The sequence below is a fragment of the Ceratotherium simum genome, chromosome 7, assembly GCF_057802395.1.
Source record: "Ceratotherium simum simum isolate JZ-2026a chromosome 7, ASM5780239v1, whole genome shotgun sequence".
Taxonomy (NCBI): domain Eukaryota; kingdom Metazoa; phylum Chordata; class Mammalia; order Perissodactyla; family Rhinocerotidae; genus Ceratotherium; species Ceratotherium simum.
The window spans coordinates 30,836,221-30,854,398 of record NC_141906.1 but is presented as its reverse complement, the minus strand read 5'-3'; the positions used below and the strand labels follow the sequence as shown (position 1 = coordinate 30,854,398).

The 18,178-nt window shown below is 38.2% G+C and overlaps 1 protein-coding gene across 2 annotated transcripts in view; it reads right to left on the bottom strand.

Annotated features, from left to right (window-relative positions):
* PPME1 (protein phosphatase methylesterase 1) overlaps positions 1 to 18,178 on the bottom strand; it is a 74,605-nt gene that overhangs the window by 24,482 nt on the left and 31,945 nt on the right. For both annotated transcript variants that reach the window (XR_015552691.1, XM_004433987.3), the window contains exons 4-8: positions 15,683 to 15,740; positions 15,128 to 15,179; positions 6,959 to 7,113; positions 5,998 to 6,088; positions 2,016 to 2,081 (exon numbers count right to left, since the gene is read on the bottom strand). Coding sequence is in view for 1 of the 2 variants with exons in the window: in XM_004433987.3 (XP_004434044.1) it covers positions 2,016 to 2,081; positions 5,998 to 6,088; positions 6,959 to 7,113; positions 15,128 to 15,179; positions 15,683 to 15,740 (422 nt within the window). In the remaining variant the exon portion in view is untranslated. The remainder of the gene's footprint in view (positions 1 to 2,015; positions 2,082 to 5,997; positions 6,089 to 6,958; positions 7,114 to 15,127; positions 15,180 to 15,682; positions 15,741 to 18,178) is intronic.

Here is an 18,178-nt window from a genome sequence, read left to right as displayed (position 1 = left end):
GAAGATCGGCCCTGAGCTAACATCTGCCAATCTTCCTCTTGTTGCTGAGAAAAACTGGCCCTGGGCTAACATCCATGCCCATCTTCCTCCACTTTATATGGGATGCCGCCACAGCATGGCTTGACAAGTGGTGCATCGGTGCATGCCCGGGATCTGAACCAGCGAACCCCGGGCCGCTGCAGTGGAGCACGCACACTTAACCACTTGCGCCACTGGGCTGGCCCCCACACACACACTCTTACATACACAGATTTACATATTAAGAGAAAACACCACTTAAGTTTACAGATTAAGTAAAATTTTAAAATCATTGAACTACCTGCCAAGTAACTTCCTTACAAAATGTTTTACCACTGCTTAAACAAGTCAGATCTCCAAATATTTAGGCATTGAAAAGTGGGCAGTCTCACAGCTTACTCAAAGCCTCTGCATTGTGTCTGCCAGATATTACTACTCAAATTGCCCCTTCAGGCACAAAATCCGTAATATAGGCCTTGAAGTCAAATACACAGGCGTTTGAATCTGAGCTCTGTCATTCACTAGCTGTGTGATCCTCGGAAAGTCACATTACCTTTCTGAACTTCCATTTCCTCACCTATAAAACAATACTTACCTTAAAGAAGTATTGTAAGGATTAAATGAGATAGTGCAAATGAATTAACCAATCCAGGTAATGATCATCCATGTCTACTAATATTCAAAAAAAGAGACAACCAGACATTATGTGCTTCCTGATGGCAGTACACAATACCACCTATTCTTGCAAACAAATAAAAAACCAAAATAACAACAAACAAACCTGAACTTGATCAAATCTCTGGATCTAACTAACAATTTACCAATACAGGGAACAAAGGAACATATTAAATTACACCTTGAGGAATCAATCAGCAAATTCAGAGTGTGGAAAATTCTAGTAGGCAAAGAACCAAGTTTCCTCAACAAATTAAATTGCAAGGAAAAAAAATGACAGAGATAGAAGTGGAACCTATAGATTAAAAGATACTTAAGAGATATATCAATCAACTGCTATGTAACTACTTTATTGTAATTCTAATTTGAACTATAAAAAAATTATTTATGGGACAATCAGAAATGTGAATACTGAATAGACATCTGGTGACATTAAGGAATTGCTAATTTTTTTAGGTGTGATAATGGTATTGTGATTGTGTTTAAAGTGTCCTTACGTTTTAGAGCATACTGAAATCTTATAGAGGAAATTATGTATTTGTCTGGAATTTGTTTCAAAATATTTTGTGCTTAGGGGAAAAAATACAAAGATGAAACATGACTGGTGATGAGTTAACATTGTTGAAAATGGGCAATGGCTACACCAGGGTTCACTGTATTAGTCTATTTTTATATGTCTGAAAATTTTCCATTATATAAGGTTTTAAAAATGAGATAGTGTATGTAAAATACCTTGCACAGTGCCTGGCAAATAGCAGGCATTCAAAAACGCCATTATCATTTTCATCAACTCTGTGACCTGTCTGTTCCGCTGGTTTTGTGACTACATAGCAATGTCCGGGACTCATGTAACTCTATTCAGGAAGACCAACTGGCCTAAATAATCTTAGTGAGCTTAGAATCTGGCTTTCACTCAGGCTATGCTAAGCTTTTGTACTATAATTTCCTCACAACCAGGTTTGGCTTAGAAGGAGACTGTAACCAGAATGAAACCGTAGCTGCCAGCACTAGAGTGGACATTTAATTTTTAACGTCCATTCTTTGGGATTCTTCACCTTTTAACACCTAGAGTTGTGCTAATAAGGTAATCCAGTATTATATAGAAGACATTATTTGGCTTTGGTATTTCTTCAAAAAAACTGAAAGAAAAAAGAAGAGAAAATCTATACAGCTGGCCCAGCTGAGCTCATTTGTAAAAATTACCTGAATTAATGAAAGTATTCATCAGGATGGCAGGAGAGGTGTATGAAAAATAAGCAATCTGTAATTCCCTCACCATGCTTCAGTCTCTAACCAGCCCAAGGGGGAAAAATAAGACCTACTGTTTTACTTGGCCAACCATTGAGACACGAGCAGACTCCAGATTTCGAATCTGGCCACTCTTCACACTAGAAGAGAAAAGTGAGAAGGGAAAGAGGTTATTTAACATCCATCTTATCATGTCACTAGGGTCAAATGAATAATTCTGCAGATTCTGTGGGACCTACTAAAAAGCTGTGGTTACCAATGTAGCTTACTATGGAGATTACCATCACTTCCCACTTGGTTATTATGGCTATAAGCCAAGTAGTAAAAAGTAAGTATTCAGTTCTGCAAATATTTACCAAGAGGATACTATGTGCCAGGCCTGTGCTCAAGAGGTATATAATTCAGTGGGGAGAAAGAAACATAAACAGATAATTTTAAAGTATTAAGGCAAGGTTCAAAGGAATCACTTTATTCTGAATGAGGTTAGAGGAGTCTTCCCAAATGTTCTGCCTAAACTGAAGATTGAAAATAAGAAGTAAAGGGGAAGATAAAGGAGGGTGGTCAGAGCATCACAGGCAGAGGGCACATTGTGAAAGAAGGCACTGTAATGTAAAAACGTCAGCAGGATGAGGATTTTAGAGGACTAAGTGCAAGGAGAAGCAGCAGAGAGCAAAGGGGGAGTGTGACAGAATAGGCTAGGCAGGGGCTAGCTCCTAGAGGGCCTTGCAATGCATGCTATAGAGCTTAAGAGCTTAGACTCCATCTTAATAGATTAGTCTTCTGAGAGTTGTCTACTTTAGTACACCTAAGAGCCAAGCAAAACTAGTGCATGTCCCAGGATACACCATCTGAAGCAGGCCACCAGAACACATTTTTTTAAATCTCATTTTTTAGCTTAAAAATTCATGTAAAATTTTAAAGTGCACCCCCGCTTAGATAATGACTTTGTTTCTTATTTTAATGATAAACAGAAGCAATCAGAACGACTACTTCATTTTTCTACCACTAAGTGAATCTATAAGCCTACCAGTGCTTGTAATCATATACTCTGCCTTGATGACTGTTTAATATATGAAATATCTCTGTTCCTATTCAAGGCCAACCTTAGGCACTGGTTCCCATCCCCTCTTGCTTATCAAGACCTTGTTTCCTTTAGTTATGCTGTCTCTCCTGTGTCATCATTTTTTTCTCTCTAGTAGATATTATAAAACATCCTTTAAAAACATTCTCTAGCCTTTAAAAACATTCTCAACCCCACATTCACTACTAGATACTACCCATTTCTCTGCTCTCCTATACAACAAAACTTCTCAAAAAAGTTAACCTTACTTGTCTTCTCCACTTTGTTACTTCCCATCCTTTCATATCCCCAACTTATAGCAGGTTTTTATCTCCCACTTATTTTCTGAGATTTCCTTGGTCAAGGTCACTTCCATCATGCCAATTCTAACGGTCATTTCCTAGTCTTCACCTTAGTTGATCTCTCAGTAGCATTTGACACCGATGTTCTCTCCCTCCTTCTATAAACACTTGCTATACTCTCCTGGTTTTCCTTCTATCTCACCAACTTTTCAGTGCCTTTTCAGTTTTCTTTGTTGGATCTTTCTCTTCTTCCCAAGCTCTAAATATTGTGGAGTATCTCAAGGCTCAGTTCTTTGATCCTTTTTCTATCAACATTAAATCCCTAGGGGATTGCATTCAGTCTTATGGCTTTAAATATTATCTATGTGATGATTCTCCAATTTATCTCTAGCTCAACCTCTTCTAACTAGTATATATATACAAGTGCCTACTTAACATTTCCACTTAGATGTATAATAAGCATTTCTGCTTATCCAAACAAAAATCCTTATTCCCTGCCCCTTACCCACTCCCAAATCTACTTCTCTTTGTCTCTACTATTCACCCAATTTCTTGGGCTAAAAACCTAGAAGTCATCCTTGAGCGCTGTGCCTCAGTCTCTCCCCCAACATCCAATTCATTAGGCAGTCCTGTCAGTTCTACCTTCAAAATACATTCCAAATGTGACCACATTACTTCCTCTGTTGCCATCCTACTCTGTGCTTACCTTCATTACTCTCCTATACTACTACAACTGTCTCCTAAACAATTTCCCACTTCCGTTATCACCCCCACTCCCCACTCTTTCCCCTATTCTGTTTTCCTCAGAGCAGCCAGAGTGGTGGAACTGAGATGCAAATCCATTATCTGTCCAACTTCAAAGCCCAGGCTCTTAAAGACTATACCCTAGTGCCTCTCATTAGGATGACCAAGAGAGCAAAGGCAAGTTCACTTCACTTTAAATTGTTACTGAATTAAATAGGCTGGCCTTATTTCAGCATCTTTTTTTTTTTTTTTAATCTAGAATAGCCAAAATGGCTATGAGTCATAAACTCAATTCAGATATCCAGCAGAGTACAAAACAATATTACCAAATATTTCATAGTATTCTTTCTGAGTCTCAGGCTCTGAAAGTAGGTTCTAAAAATCAGTGGCTCTCATAGAATCCAGAACATTTTAACATTCAACAACAGAACACTTATCCTGCATCCAGCAATAGAATCAAGACTCTACCTCCTTTAAGAGAAGGCCCACCATGACCTCTAGGCTGGATTGGGTACCTATCTTCTGTACCTCCTATGCTTCCTTCACTGTGTTGTGTTTATGTTTACTTGTTTGTATCCATAGTTTTTGATGATAGGAACTAAGCCTGATTCATCCCAGTTCTTAGATCAGGTACTGACACATCTTACATACTAAAAAAATGTGTACTGAAAAAATCTAAAAAGTTATTTGGAATAATTTTCTCACTAGTTGTTACGGGGGAAGTAGGCAGGGTGCCCGAGGTACATGTTGAGCCAGCAGCAGCTGCATTCTCAACACTGTGCTGCCCAAGATGGAGCGATCTTTGGTGCTTCTGAGAGAAAAGGAATACTGCATCATGGTAGTGTGAACAAGGGGTGGTAGAAGTGACCCCACCAAACACCAACATCATTCTGGCAAGCCACATCTGGCATGAGAACCTCTGTCCCAGGAAAATTTCCTAGGATGTATTTACCAGGTCCTTAATTTCCACTTGATATCTCTGATTCAGTTAATAGATATGTTCTGCCTGTTAGGGCAGCCAGCAGTATGCTATATGCTATATGAAAGTACCAAAGAAATAGAGAATAGCTTCTGCCCTTTGATGTACGAAAATTAACAATATAAGCATATCCCTTAAGGGAGGATCAGAAGACTTAAGGGGTAAATAGTACAAAATAATATAGTCTTAAAGGTCTCTAGAAATTTTACTGAGGAGTGATCTGGGTGGTTTAGAGGAGTTAAAGAAAGGGTTCTGAAGAAGGGACTGGAGATGGATTTTGAAGAATAGGTAGGAAGACAGTATAATGAAGATACTTTATCCCAAGACTGATCTCCTTGGGGGAGGGATAGCCTTTCGCTCATCTCTGAATCTTCACCCTTTAGCACAAAGTAAGCATTTAATAAACATTTAATCAAATAATTGATTGAATTAATGAATAATTTAATGACTGAACAGCCTTTACTTAAGTGAAGCCATAGTCAAGTCTGTCAGTGGTCTTTACGAAAATTATTTACCCAAAGGGTTTTTATTTACCCAAAACCCAAATAAAAACTGAGAAAGGAACCTACATCCATGCTCTGTTTCTCCATCATTTTCTCTGGAACAAAGAAAGTGAATCTAGAACCATGGAACATCAGAGGTAGAAGAGGCCTTAGAGTCTCATTTAGTCCAAACTCTCACCTTAGAGATGGGAACAGCCAGACAGCAGATGATCCATAATTACTAAGATTCTAGAAGGTACTATAGTGTATTGGAAAAAGGATGGGTTTTAGAAAACTGAGCTAAGTCTGAAACATTTGAAATACTAAAAAAAAAAATTCTGCTCCTTACATAAATCTTTCCACACATGATATTACAATAAAGCTAAGGCTTGGAAACTGAACGATTCCTTTGAACTTAACGCTTGAGCTGATGAAAAAGGAAAGCTATAATCAAACATTTAAAATATAGACTATAGATTTGTGGGTTACCTCCATTCAATGGCATTCTCCAGAGACTTGAAGGTTTTAGGACGGCCACGTAAGAAATTCTGCATGCTATTAAGTGCATCCATGGCTGTACCTAGAAGTTAAACAAAAATGTTAACCACAGCACTTAAAATATTCTGAGCATTTACACTTACTGGGTCAACTGTATACATCTGCTCTCAATGATAGCAGAATTCAGTGATGCTTAGGGGAAAAAAGACGTAGGTTAAGAAAATTCAGAAGACTGATGTGATAGCCAGCTTCCAAGACGGCCTCCAGTGATTTCTGCCCCCTGGTATTCACTTCCTTGTGTAGTCCCACCACATTGAATAGGACTGATTTATATAAGCAGTAGTGTGACTTCTGAGGCTGGTCATAAAAGACACGGCAGCTTCTTTTTAAATGTTAAATAAAATGATGAGACATACATACAAGTGAAATATTATATAGCCATAAAAGATATTTATGAAGATTTTCTGATGACATGGAAAATTGTTATCTAATGTGGGGTGTGGGCAAAACGGGTGAACGTGTCAAAAGGTACAAACATTGTGACTACACAGCATGGTGACTATAGTTAATAATACTGTACTGTAAATCTGAAAGTTGTTAAGAGAATAAATCTTAAAAGTTCTCATCACAAGAAAAAAAATTTATAACTATGTGTGGTGATGGATGTTAACCAGACATATTGTGGTGATCATTTCGCAATATATACACATATTGAATCATGTTATACACCTCAAACTAATACAAAGTTATGTTAATTTTATCTCGATAAAAAAAAAATACTTGGAATGCTTTTGCCATAAAGTAACATTAAGAGGAAGATATAAAAGACAGAGGGACATACTTTTAAGATGAGTGAAATCAACAATAAATTAAAACAAGATAACAATAGTTTACCATGGATGTTTCTTATAAGTCAAAAGATTTTGATTTGGTCAGCACTAAGAAAACTTACCTTCCACAACATCAATCATGCACAGACCCAGGAGGCTTGGCACCAGGTTGGATGATGCTGTGTGGACAGCAATGGCACCACCCATGCTATGTCCAATAAGCATAATTGGAGGAGGGAGGTCCCCATACATGGCTTCAACCACATTGCCGACATCTCTGCAAAGAGAAGGAAAAAAAGCTGGGAACGCTCTCTGACGATACTATAAAAATAGCTTTCTTTACTAACTTCTTCCTTTGGTCTGTAACTAATAGTTCTAGGACTGTAAAGGTCTACTGGGCCATCTTGCAAATGTACCTATGTAAATCTCCTACCTAACATGCCCCCCAATATCTATACATGCAGCCACACATCTAGCTCTTCTGATAAAAGGCAATTTAAGGACTATGAACCCAAATTTTCTGATTTTTCTTTACATAACACTTTCACTGTTCTACACATTTAGTATAATTACATAAACATATACCTTTATTTTAAACCTAAGCTTGAAACTCTGGACAAATCATTTAACTGCTGTATACCTCAGTTTCCCCATCTATAAAACAGGAAAACAATTTTATTAAGCATTATAATGTAGTGAAGTTTGCAGTCACAAGATGAATTGCAACCTCAGTTTATTTTTTACCATGTGGACTTGGGTTAGTTATTAATCTCTCAAATAGAGTTTCAACATTCATAAAAAGAGGATAAGAATATCATTTACTATACTGGATTGCTTTGAGGATTAACTGTGACAGTGAAAGTGCTTTAGGTAATATAGACATTTTAAAGTCACTCCTCCACTCCCAACATTTTAACTATGTTTCTTCTTCCAATCCATGTGCATCTGATATCTTTCCATTTCTTTATGTCTTTATTGATTTCTTTCAATAATGTCTTGTAGTTTTCATTGTATAGGTCTTTCACTTCCTTGGTGAGATTTATTCCTAGACATTTTACTCTTTTTGATGCAATTGTAAATGGTATTATCATTTTGAGCTCTCTTTCTGTTAGTTCGTTATTAGCATACAGAAATGCAACTGATTTTTGTAGGTTGATTTTGTACCCTGCGACTTTGCTGTAGTTGTTGATTATTTCTAATAGTTTTCCAATGGATTCTTTAGGGTTTTCTATATATAAAATCATGTCGTCTGCAAATAGTGCGAGTTTCACTTCTCGTTGCCTATTTGGATTTCTTTTTCTTGCCTAATTGCTCTGGCCAAAACCTCCAGAACTATGCTAAATAAGAATGGTGCGAGTGGGCAGCCTTGTCTCCTTCCTGTTCTCAGAGGAATGGCTTTCAGACTTTCCCTGTTGAGTATGATGTTGGCCGTGGGTCTGTCATAAATAGCCTTTATTATGTTGAGGAACTTTCCTTCTATACCAATTTTGATGAGAGTTTTTATCATAACTGGATGTTGGATCTTGTCAAATGCCTTCTCTGCATCTACTGAGATGACCACGTGGTTTTTATTCCTCGTTTTGTTGATATGGTGTATCACGTTGATTGATTTGCGGATGTTGAACCATCCGTGTCCCTGGTATAAATCCCACTTGATCATGGTGTATGATCTTTTTAATGTATTGCTGTATTCGGTTTGCCAATATTTTGTTGAGGACTTTTGCATCTATATTCATCACCAATATTGGCCTATAATTTTCCTTTTTTGTATTGTCTTTGTCTCGCTTTGGTATCAGGGTGATGTTGGCCTCGCAGAATGAGTTAGGAAGTGTTCCATCTTCCTCTATTTTTTGGAATAGTTTGAGAAGGATGGGTGTTAGATCTTCTTTGAATGTTTGGTAAAATTCATTGGAGAAGCCGTCTGGTCCTGGACTTTTATTTTTTGGGAGGTTTTTGATTACTATTTCAATCTCTTTCTTTGTGATTGGTCTATTCAGGTTCTCTATTTCTTCTTGGTTCAGTTTTGGGGGTTGTATGAGTCTAAGAATTTATCCATTTCTTCTAGATTGTCCAATTTGTTGGCATATATTTTCTCATAGTATTCTCTTAAGCCCTTTGTATTTCCGTGGTATCCATTGTAATTTCTCTTCTTTCATTTATAATTTCATTTATTTGAGTCTTTTCTCTTTTTTTTTTAGTAAGTCTGGGTAAGGGTTTGTCAATTTTGTTTATCTTCTCAAAGAACCAACTCTTTGTTTCATTAATCCTTTCTACTGTTTTTTTGGTCTCAATTTCATTTATTTCTGCTCTAATTTTTATTATTTCTCTCCTTCTGCTGACTTTGGGCTTTGTTTGTTCTTCTTTTTCTAGTTCTGTTAGGTGTAATTTAAGGTTGCTTATTTGTTGAGGTGGGCCTGTATTGCTATGAATTTCCCTCTCAGGACTGCTTTTGCTGCATCCCATATGAGTTGGTATGGCATATTTTCATTTTCATTTGTTTCCAGATATTTTTTTATTTCTCCTTTAATTTCATCAATGATCCACTGGTTGTTCAGTAGCATGTTGTTTAATCTCCACATCTTTGTCACTTTCCCAATTTTTTTCTTGTGGCTGATTTCCAGTTTCGTAGCATTATGATCTGAAAAAATGCTTGTTATGATTTCAATCTTGTTGAATTTATTGAGACTTCACTTGTTTCCCAACATATGGTCTATCCTTGAGAATGTTCCATGCATACTTGAGAAGAATGTGTAGTCAGCTGTTTTTGGATGGAGTGCTCTGTATATGTCTACTAGGTCCATCTCGTCCAGTTTTTCCTATAAGTCCACTGTTTCTTTATTGATTTTTTTGTCTGGATGATCTATCCATTGACGTAGGTGGGGTATTAAGATCCCTTACTATTATTGTGTTGTTGTTAATATCTCCTTTTAGGTTTGTTAATAGTTGCTTTATGTACTTTGGTGCTCCTGTGTTGGGTGCATATATATTTATAATTGATATGTCTTCTTGGTGGAGTGTCCCTTTTATCATTATATATTGCCCCTCTTTGTCTCTCTTAAACTGTTTTATCTTGAAGTCTACTTTGTCTGATATGAGTATGGCAACACTTGCTTTCTTTTGTTTGCCATTAGCTTGGAGTATGGTCTTCCATCCTTTCACTCTGAGCCTGTGTTTGTCTTTAGAGCTGAGATGTGTTTCCTGGAGGCAGCATATTGTTGGGTCTTGCATTTTAATCCATCCTGCCACTCTGTGTCTTTTGATTGGAGAGTTCAATCCATCTTCATTTAGTGTAATTATTGATATATGAGGGCTTAATGTTGCTGTTTTATTGCTTATTTTCTTTTGCATTTCCTTTGTTTCTTGTCCCATGTGTTTCAGCCTGCCAGTTCAGTTTGGTTGTTCTGTCTTATGATTCTTTTAGTGTTCTCTTTATTTATCTTATGTGATTTTGTTCTGATTATTTGTTCAGTGGTTACCTTGAGGTTTGTATAAAAAATCTTGTGTATGAGATAGTCCATTATCTGATGGCCTCTCATTCGCTTTTATTAAGTCCATTCGATCTCTTTCCTCTTCCCCTTCTAAGTTATTCTTGTCACAACTTATTCTATCTTGTGTTGTGGGTGTGTGTTTAAAGTGATGAGGTTATATTTATTTTTGATGACTTCCTTCCTTTGATCTTTGATTTTGGTATTTAAGTGGTTGCTATCCTATTCCAGTGAAGATCTACTATTTTTCTGAATTTGTCTACTTATTTTTCTCCTTGCTCCAAGCTTTGTATTCCCTTTCTCTTCTTTGTTTCAGGCCTGAGGCCCTTCTTGAGCATTTCTTGAAGTCGTGGTGTCGTGGCTATGAACTCCCTTAGCTTTTGTTTATCTGGGAAAGTTATTATTTCTCCATCATATTTGAAGGATATTTTTGCTGGATAGAGTATTCTTGGCTGAAAGTTTTTGTCTTTCAGTATTTTGAATATATCATTCCAGTTTCTCCTAGCCTCTAAAGTTTCTGTTGAGAAATCCACTGAGAGCCTGATGGGAGTTCCTTTGTACGTTATTCTTTGTTTTTGTCTAGCTGCCCTTAATATTGTTTCTCTGTCATTGACCTTTGCCAGTTTTACTACTATATGCCGTCAAGTGGGCCTTTGCCTGTTCACATATTTAGGTGACCTGTTGGCTTCACTTACTGGTATTTCCTGCTCCTTCCCCAGATTTGGGAAGTTCTCAGCTATTATTTCCTTGAATAGGTTCTCTGTTCCTCTTTCCCTCTCTTCTCCCTCAGGAATACCTATAATTCTTATGTTACATTTCCTAATTGAGTCAGATATTTCTCAGAGACTTTCTTGATTTCTTTTTAGTCTTAGTTCTCTCTCTTCCTCCATGTGGAGCATATCTGTATTCCTATGCTCTATAATGCTAATTCTTTCCTCCATATTGTCAGCTCTGTTCTTTAAAGATTCCATATTCTCCTTTATCTCCTCCATTGTATTCTTCATTTCCATCAATACTGATTGCTTTTTCTTTATGATTTCAATCTCTTTTGTGAAGAAACTCCTTATCTCGTTGACTTGTTTATCTGTGTTTTCTTGTATTTCATTGAGCTTTTTTATGATAGTTATTTTGAATTCTCTGTCATTTAGGTTATGGATTTCTGTGCCTTAGGGTTGATTTCTGGGTGCTTGTCATTTTCCTTCTGGTCTGGCAATTTAATGTACTTTTGCATCGTGGTTGCTGTATTGCCTTTGTTTTTCCTCATCCTGGAAATATCTGGTTGCAGTTTCCACCTGCCGTCACTGTGTGGGAGTCAAGGGCTGTGTAATCTGAACCCCCTGTGCTCTGCTGTGGCCATTCTGCTGCCACAGGCCAACTGCACTCCGCTCCACCTTGGCTGTTCCGCTGCCGCGGGCCGCCCAGGCTCCACCCTGGCTACTCCGCCGCGGGCCGCCTGCACTCCGCCGGGGCTGATCAGACTGGTCAGCTGAGCTGCAGTGTCGGGCATGCGGGGGACAAGGGGCTCTCTCCCTTGCCTGCTGGGTCTCGGGGCGGGGTGGCTTCTCATTCACCCCTCGTTATCCACTCTCCCGGGGTGCTCAGATGTTGATGGCACCCCTGCAGCAGTTTGAGTCCTCTGTGTGGAGTTTCTCACTGGCTGAGAGAGCTTGAAGAGCTACGGTTTCCCTGCAGAGGGCCACTCGTCCCCTCTCTCTGGGAGCTGCGCGACCCAAGTAGCCGATCTGGTAGGGAGGGAGAAGATTTCTCCTTACCTCTCCCCACTTCCTCTGGGGGCCCCAGCATGTCCACTCTCAGATGTGCAGCAGTGTGGGTTTTTCCAATGTCTCTCTGTGCAGTGTAAGTGTCTCTTGTTGGTCTATGCTTGACCCTTTTGTTGTATCTTATCGGGGGAAGAGTTTACTGGAAAGCTCACTCAGCCATGATGCTGACATCACTCCTCCGCTCCCAATATTTTTGTTGCAGAGTGCCTTTGGTTAGATATGGCCCTGTGAACAGCTTCCCCTGCACCCTACAGGGCAGATTTCTAGCAAGTTCTGCCAATATGGCATCAAAGTGACTTCTCTGCCTTCAGTAAACCATAGTCATGCCCGTTCCAACAAGGTCGAGATCTCAACCTCTTCCATCAGTGTTCTATCTCAAGCCCAAAGGGATAGTGGCTGCTTCTTACCTCGGCTATTCCTGTATTCTTTCTTTCTTTTTATGAAATTTTTTCTAGTTTCACTGAGGTAAATTGATAAATAAAATTGTAATATATTTAAAGTGTACAATGTGATGATTTGATATACATACACATTGTGAAACGATTCCTACAGTCAAGTTAAGCAACCCTGTATTCTTTAGCGTTTTCTTTACTTCTTACTAGCCAATTCCTCATGACTCCAATCCCTTGTCACAGTCAATAAATCTTTACATTAAACTTTCCCTGGGCTGGCCCCATGGCTTAGCGGTTAAGTGCGCGCACTCCGCTGCTGGCGGCCTGGGTTCGGATCCCGGGCACGCACCGATGCACCGCTTCTCCGGCCATGCTGAGGCCACGTCCCACATACAGCAACCAGAAGGATGTGCAACTATGACATACAACTATCTACTGGGGCTTTGGGGAAAAAAAAAGGAGGGGGATTGGCAATAGATGTTAGCTCAGAGCCAGTGTTCCTCAGCAAAAAGAGGAGGATTAGCACGGATATTAGCTCAGAGCTGATCTTCCTCACAAAAAAGAAAATAAAAAGTAAATAAAAAATAAAAATGGGGCCGGCCCGGTGGCACAAGCAGTTAAGTGTGTGCGCTCTGCTGCGGGGACCCGGGGTTTGCCGCTTCAGATCCCAGGCGCGCACCGATGCACTGCTTGGCAAGCCATGCTGTGGCAGCGTCCCATATAAAGTGGGGGAGGATGGGCACAGATGTTAGCTCAGGGCCAGTCTTCCTCAGCAAAAAAAGAGGAGGATTGGCAGATGTTAGCACAGGGCTGATCTTCCTCACAAAAAAAAAACTTTCCCTGTTAGAATTTCTCTCTCCTGATTGTCCCAAACTGATACATTATTAGCCAATAATGTATTAATTATTAATTAATGTATTAATACATTAATGTATTAATGTAATACATTAATTAATAATTAATTCTTCAGTTTCCTCTAGAATGTCAGCCAAGCCATCATCACCCTTTGTCTGGCTGCCTGGCCACTTAGATGATGTATTTCACCTTTTTGTCAACAGTCGAGAAACCCTTTAAAGCCTTAAAAATCATTCACAAATCTTTCTATAGTTATCACTAACATGCTTGATTATTTCAGGCTTTCTTCTTTTTTTTTTTTTTTTTTCTGTGAGGATGACTAGCCCTGAGCTAACATCCGATGCCATTCCTCCCCTTTTTTCTTGAGGCAGAGCGGCCCTGAGCTAACATCTGTGCCCATCTTCCTCTACTTTATATGGGACGCCACCACAGCATGGCTTACCAAGCGGTGCGTTGGTGCGCGCCTAGGATCCGAACCTGCGAACCCCGGGCCGCCGAAGCGGAGCGCACACACTAAACTGCTTGCGCCACCGGGCCAGCCCCAGGCTTTATTCTTCTCACATTACAAAAGCATTAGGAACAACTAAGGAAACAGATTTGTGGCTCCCTTTTCGTAGTTTCTCAGGCGTATGTTCACCGAATGGAATGGTACTCATACATTCTTATTTCTCTCTCTCTCTGCCAAGTACTATAGTTGAATGACCACAATTCTGGTCTACTAACTGTGTGACCTCATACAGTTATTCAACCTATCTGAGCTAGTTTCCTCATTGGTAAAAAATTGATAATATCTACACTTCAGAATTAATGCTGTAGAATAATTAAAATAAATAACTTAATTAAATTAATTACTTATTCTTGATACATGCTTAATTTATACTTAATAAAGCCTAACAGTAATAGCACCTACTATACCAATAAAATTATGGCCACATGAGTTTGGGTTCTGAAGGGAAACAGTTTACTCAGATTAAAGCTGCTAAAGTAAATAAAGGATAAGATATTTTTAGCCAAAGTTGGTCAAATACTTGAGAGAGCATATATTAAGTACATGAGAGAGCATGTATTAAAGGAGGGTAGTTAGAAGAATCCTGTTTACAGCATAGGATAGCAGCTCCCAAACACCATTCATAGGACTGGCTGCATCAAATTCCTTTATAGAGCTTTAGCTAAATATAAATGCCCAGATCCCACTGGTAGAAGTGCTAATTCAGTAGGTCTGGGGTAGGCCAAATCATTTGTATTTTAATCATTTTTCACATGATTCTGATGAGTGACCAGGTTTGAGAGCCACTGTAGATGCTACACCCATCTTTTACTTTGAGGTCCAGGGTATAATTAGTTATTCTTTAATACCCTGTTCCTGTCTTACTATGAAGTTGGACAAAGCATGTAAGCAGGATACCTTAAGAACATCTCACAGCATCTCTTGCATACAACTACTTTTCCAAGCGTGGGTCCCCAATAGATAACCAGATTCTATTCAACTCTGTCAACAGAAAAAAGCTTTTCATAAGTCAACACAAACTAAACTGTGCCTCAAAAAATTTTCAAGTGCTTTATGTTCTGACCATCACATTGAATATACCAATAAACACAGAGGTTTCTTTCAAGATTATATAGTAAGGAGACACCAGATAGAGGAAAGAGAACAGAAGTAAAATTTTCTCTGTGGTAATTATTGTCCAACAATCTTACCATGAGAGTGATAAAGTTATACTACTATTTATAACTGTAATGGAAGCCAGGTGATGTATAAACAATATTAGATTACTTACTTTGCCATTGTTTCTGCAGAGAGGTCTTCAGAATTTTTGACTTTTGTTTCACCTAAAAAGAAAATATTTTAAAAATAAAATTCCCAAGGATAGGAATTATAAAAGCAAAAGTAGTCTCTTTCAAAAATCTCACTTTTGGACAATGAAATGGGGACTTTATAATTGTATAATTGTCCCCAATGAAATGGGGACTTTATAATTGGGCTTAGCAAGGATTTCCTATGTTACAGATGCATCTTTATAGTTGGCCACCCTAAGGAGGATAATTACAATAGCCTAGCAAAGATTTATCCACATTCCTTATACATCACCAGCATCAGAATTTGGCTACATTAAAGGACATTTTCTTAGATAAATAACAACAAATATATATACATGTGTAGGTATGTTTATAAAATATTTATAAAAACTGAAAGCTAGGATTTCTCTCGGAATGCCCAAATGGAACAGACCAGGTTATTTTAAGGCTACACTGAAATTTGCCATATTTAACACTATTCAAAGGGCTTGGCAAATATGTCATTGAGTCAGTGACTAAGTAAGAACTTTACTCACCATGACCTCGAAGATCCAAAGCCACAATCCTACATTGAACCCTACTAATGATCGCTGCCTAGGAGGAAAAGGAAAAGGAGTAAGACACATCTGGGTTAGCAAATCTTTCCCCATTACCAGTGATAACTTTGATGAATGAACCACCACTAAGATTCAAGGATCTCAAGAGAATCAAAAGATTTTCTACTTTTAAGGAAAATTTTTAAAATGATGATTCTCTGGGGGGTTTTTGTGCATATTCTGGTTCTATCCCAACTTCAAAATGTGGCTTTCTCCACCTAAATCCCTCTTTAAACTCGAACTTTTCCTAGCTTTTCATGAAACACAGAATAAGCACATCTAAGCAATGACCCTCTGAGCTCTGCTATTACCTATGATTTTCATCCATATTCCTTGGTTATCCTTGCTCTGGAACAGAAATTCCCTACATAAGGATCATGAGTCAGTTTATATTTCAGGTCAGGATATCACACAAATGTGATTTGTGATCACACAAATTCAGACCATGAAATAACCCTGAAAACAGTACAAGTCATGAAATCTACCAAAGGTTCACTTAAGATAAATGCAGCAGTACACATAAGCTTGTACCACAGTTAAATAAAAATATATTGAAAAAGAAATCATAATACTATGGGGAGGTATAATTTTAGAGGTTTAAACAAACCTGAAATAATTGGGGATCTTCTTCCTCAAATGAACTACATTCTTTGACAATAATACATCACAATTAGTGTTAGTAAATGTCATCAGTATTTTTTAACTTCTAAGAATAAAATAGGAAAACTATCTAGCCTAAGCCTCACATTTTATGAATGAGGAAACTGAGGCCAAGAGAAAGGAAATTATTTACTCAGGGTCACATAACAAGTTATAAAAGTTATATAACGAGTTAGTTGTAAAAACAGAACCAGAATCAAGGTAAGTTACCAATATAATGGTCCATGTATAACACAAAACAAGTCAGATTGCTTTTCTTTTTTTTTTTTTTTGCTGAGGAAGATTTCCCTTGAGCTAACATGCACCGCCAATCTTCTTTTTGCTTGAGGAAGATTGTCCCTGAGCTAACAACTGTGCCACTCTTCCTCTATTTTGTATGTGGGTCACCACCTCAGCATGGCTGACAAGTGGTGTAGGTTGGCCTCTGGGATCCGAACCCACAAACCCAGGCCACCAAAGCAGGGTGCGCCAAACTTAACCACTAGGCCATGGGGCCTGCCCCAAAACAAGTCAGATTTCTTAAATCACATTTTCCCCTCATTTTCAGTGATTAAATATATCATCTTGAATATAGTCTCATTATAAAAATGTTGAAAACACAGGAAATTATTAAGACAGGTGGAAAAAAGAAATCCTTTGATTTGTCATCCAAATGTAGTCCCCATCATCTCTTTGGGTATTTCCTATGGTCTTTTCTTCCCCCCAGGTTCACTGAGATATTACTGACATATAACATATGTAAGTTTAAGGTGTACAATGCGGTGATTTGATACACATGTATATTGCAAAATGATTAACACAATAAGGTAAGTTAACACCTCCATCCTCTCACTTAATTACCATTTTTTGTGTGTGTGGTGATATTTAAGATCTACTCTCTTAACTTTCCAGTACACAATACAATACAATTAATTATAATCACCATGCTGTACATTAGATCCTCAGAACTTATTCATCTTATAGCTGCGAGTTGGTACCCTTTGACCAATCTCTCTCCACTTGCCCCACCTCCCAGCCCTTGACAACAACCATTCTAATCTCTATTTCTATGAATTCAATCGGCTTTTTTAGATTCTGCATATGAGTGAGGACATGCAGTATTTGTCTTCCTCTGTCCAACTTATCTCACCCAGCATAATGCCCTCAAGGTCCTCCATGTTACTGCAAAAGGCAGGATTTCCTTTTTTTTTTATGGTGGAATAATATTCCATTATGTGTGTGTGTTTCACATTTTCTTTACCCATTCATCTGCTGATGGATGCTTAGGTTGTTTCCATGTCTTGGCTATTGTAAATAATACTGCTATGAACATAGGAGTGCAGATATCTCTTCGAGCTAGTGTTTTCATTTCCTGTGGATATATATCCAGATGTGGGATTGCTGGATCATGTAGTAGTTCTATTTTTAGTTTTTTGAGAAACCTCTACACAGTTTTCCATAGTGGCTGTATCAATTTACATTCCTACCAACAGTACAAAAGGGTTCCCTTTTCTCTGCAGCCTCATCAACACTTGTCTCGTCTTTTTGATAACAGCCATTCTAACAGTTGTGAGGTGATATCTCATTATGGTTTTGATTTGCATTTTCCTGATGATTAGTGATGTCAAGCATCTTTTCATGCACCTGTTGGTCATTTGTATGTCTTCTTTGGAAAAATGTCTATTCAAGTCTTTTGCCCATTTTTTAATTGGATTGTTTTTTTGCTATTGAGTTGTATGAGTTCCTTATATATTTTGGATATTAACTCCTTATCAGATAGATGGTTTGCAAATATTT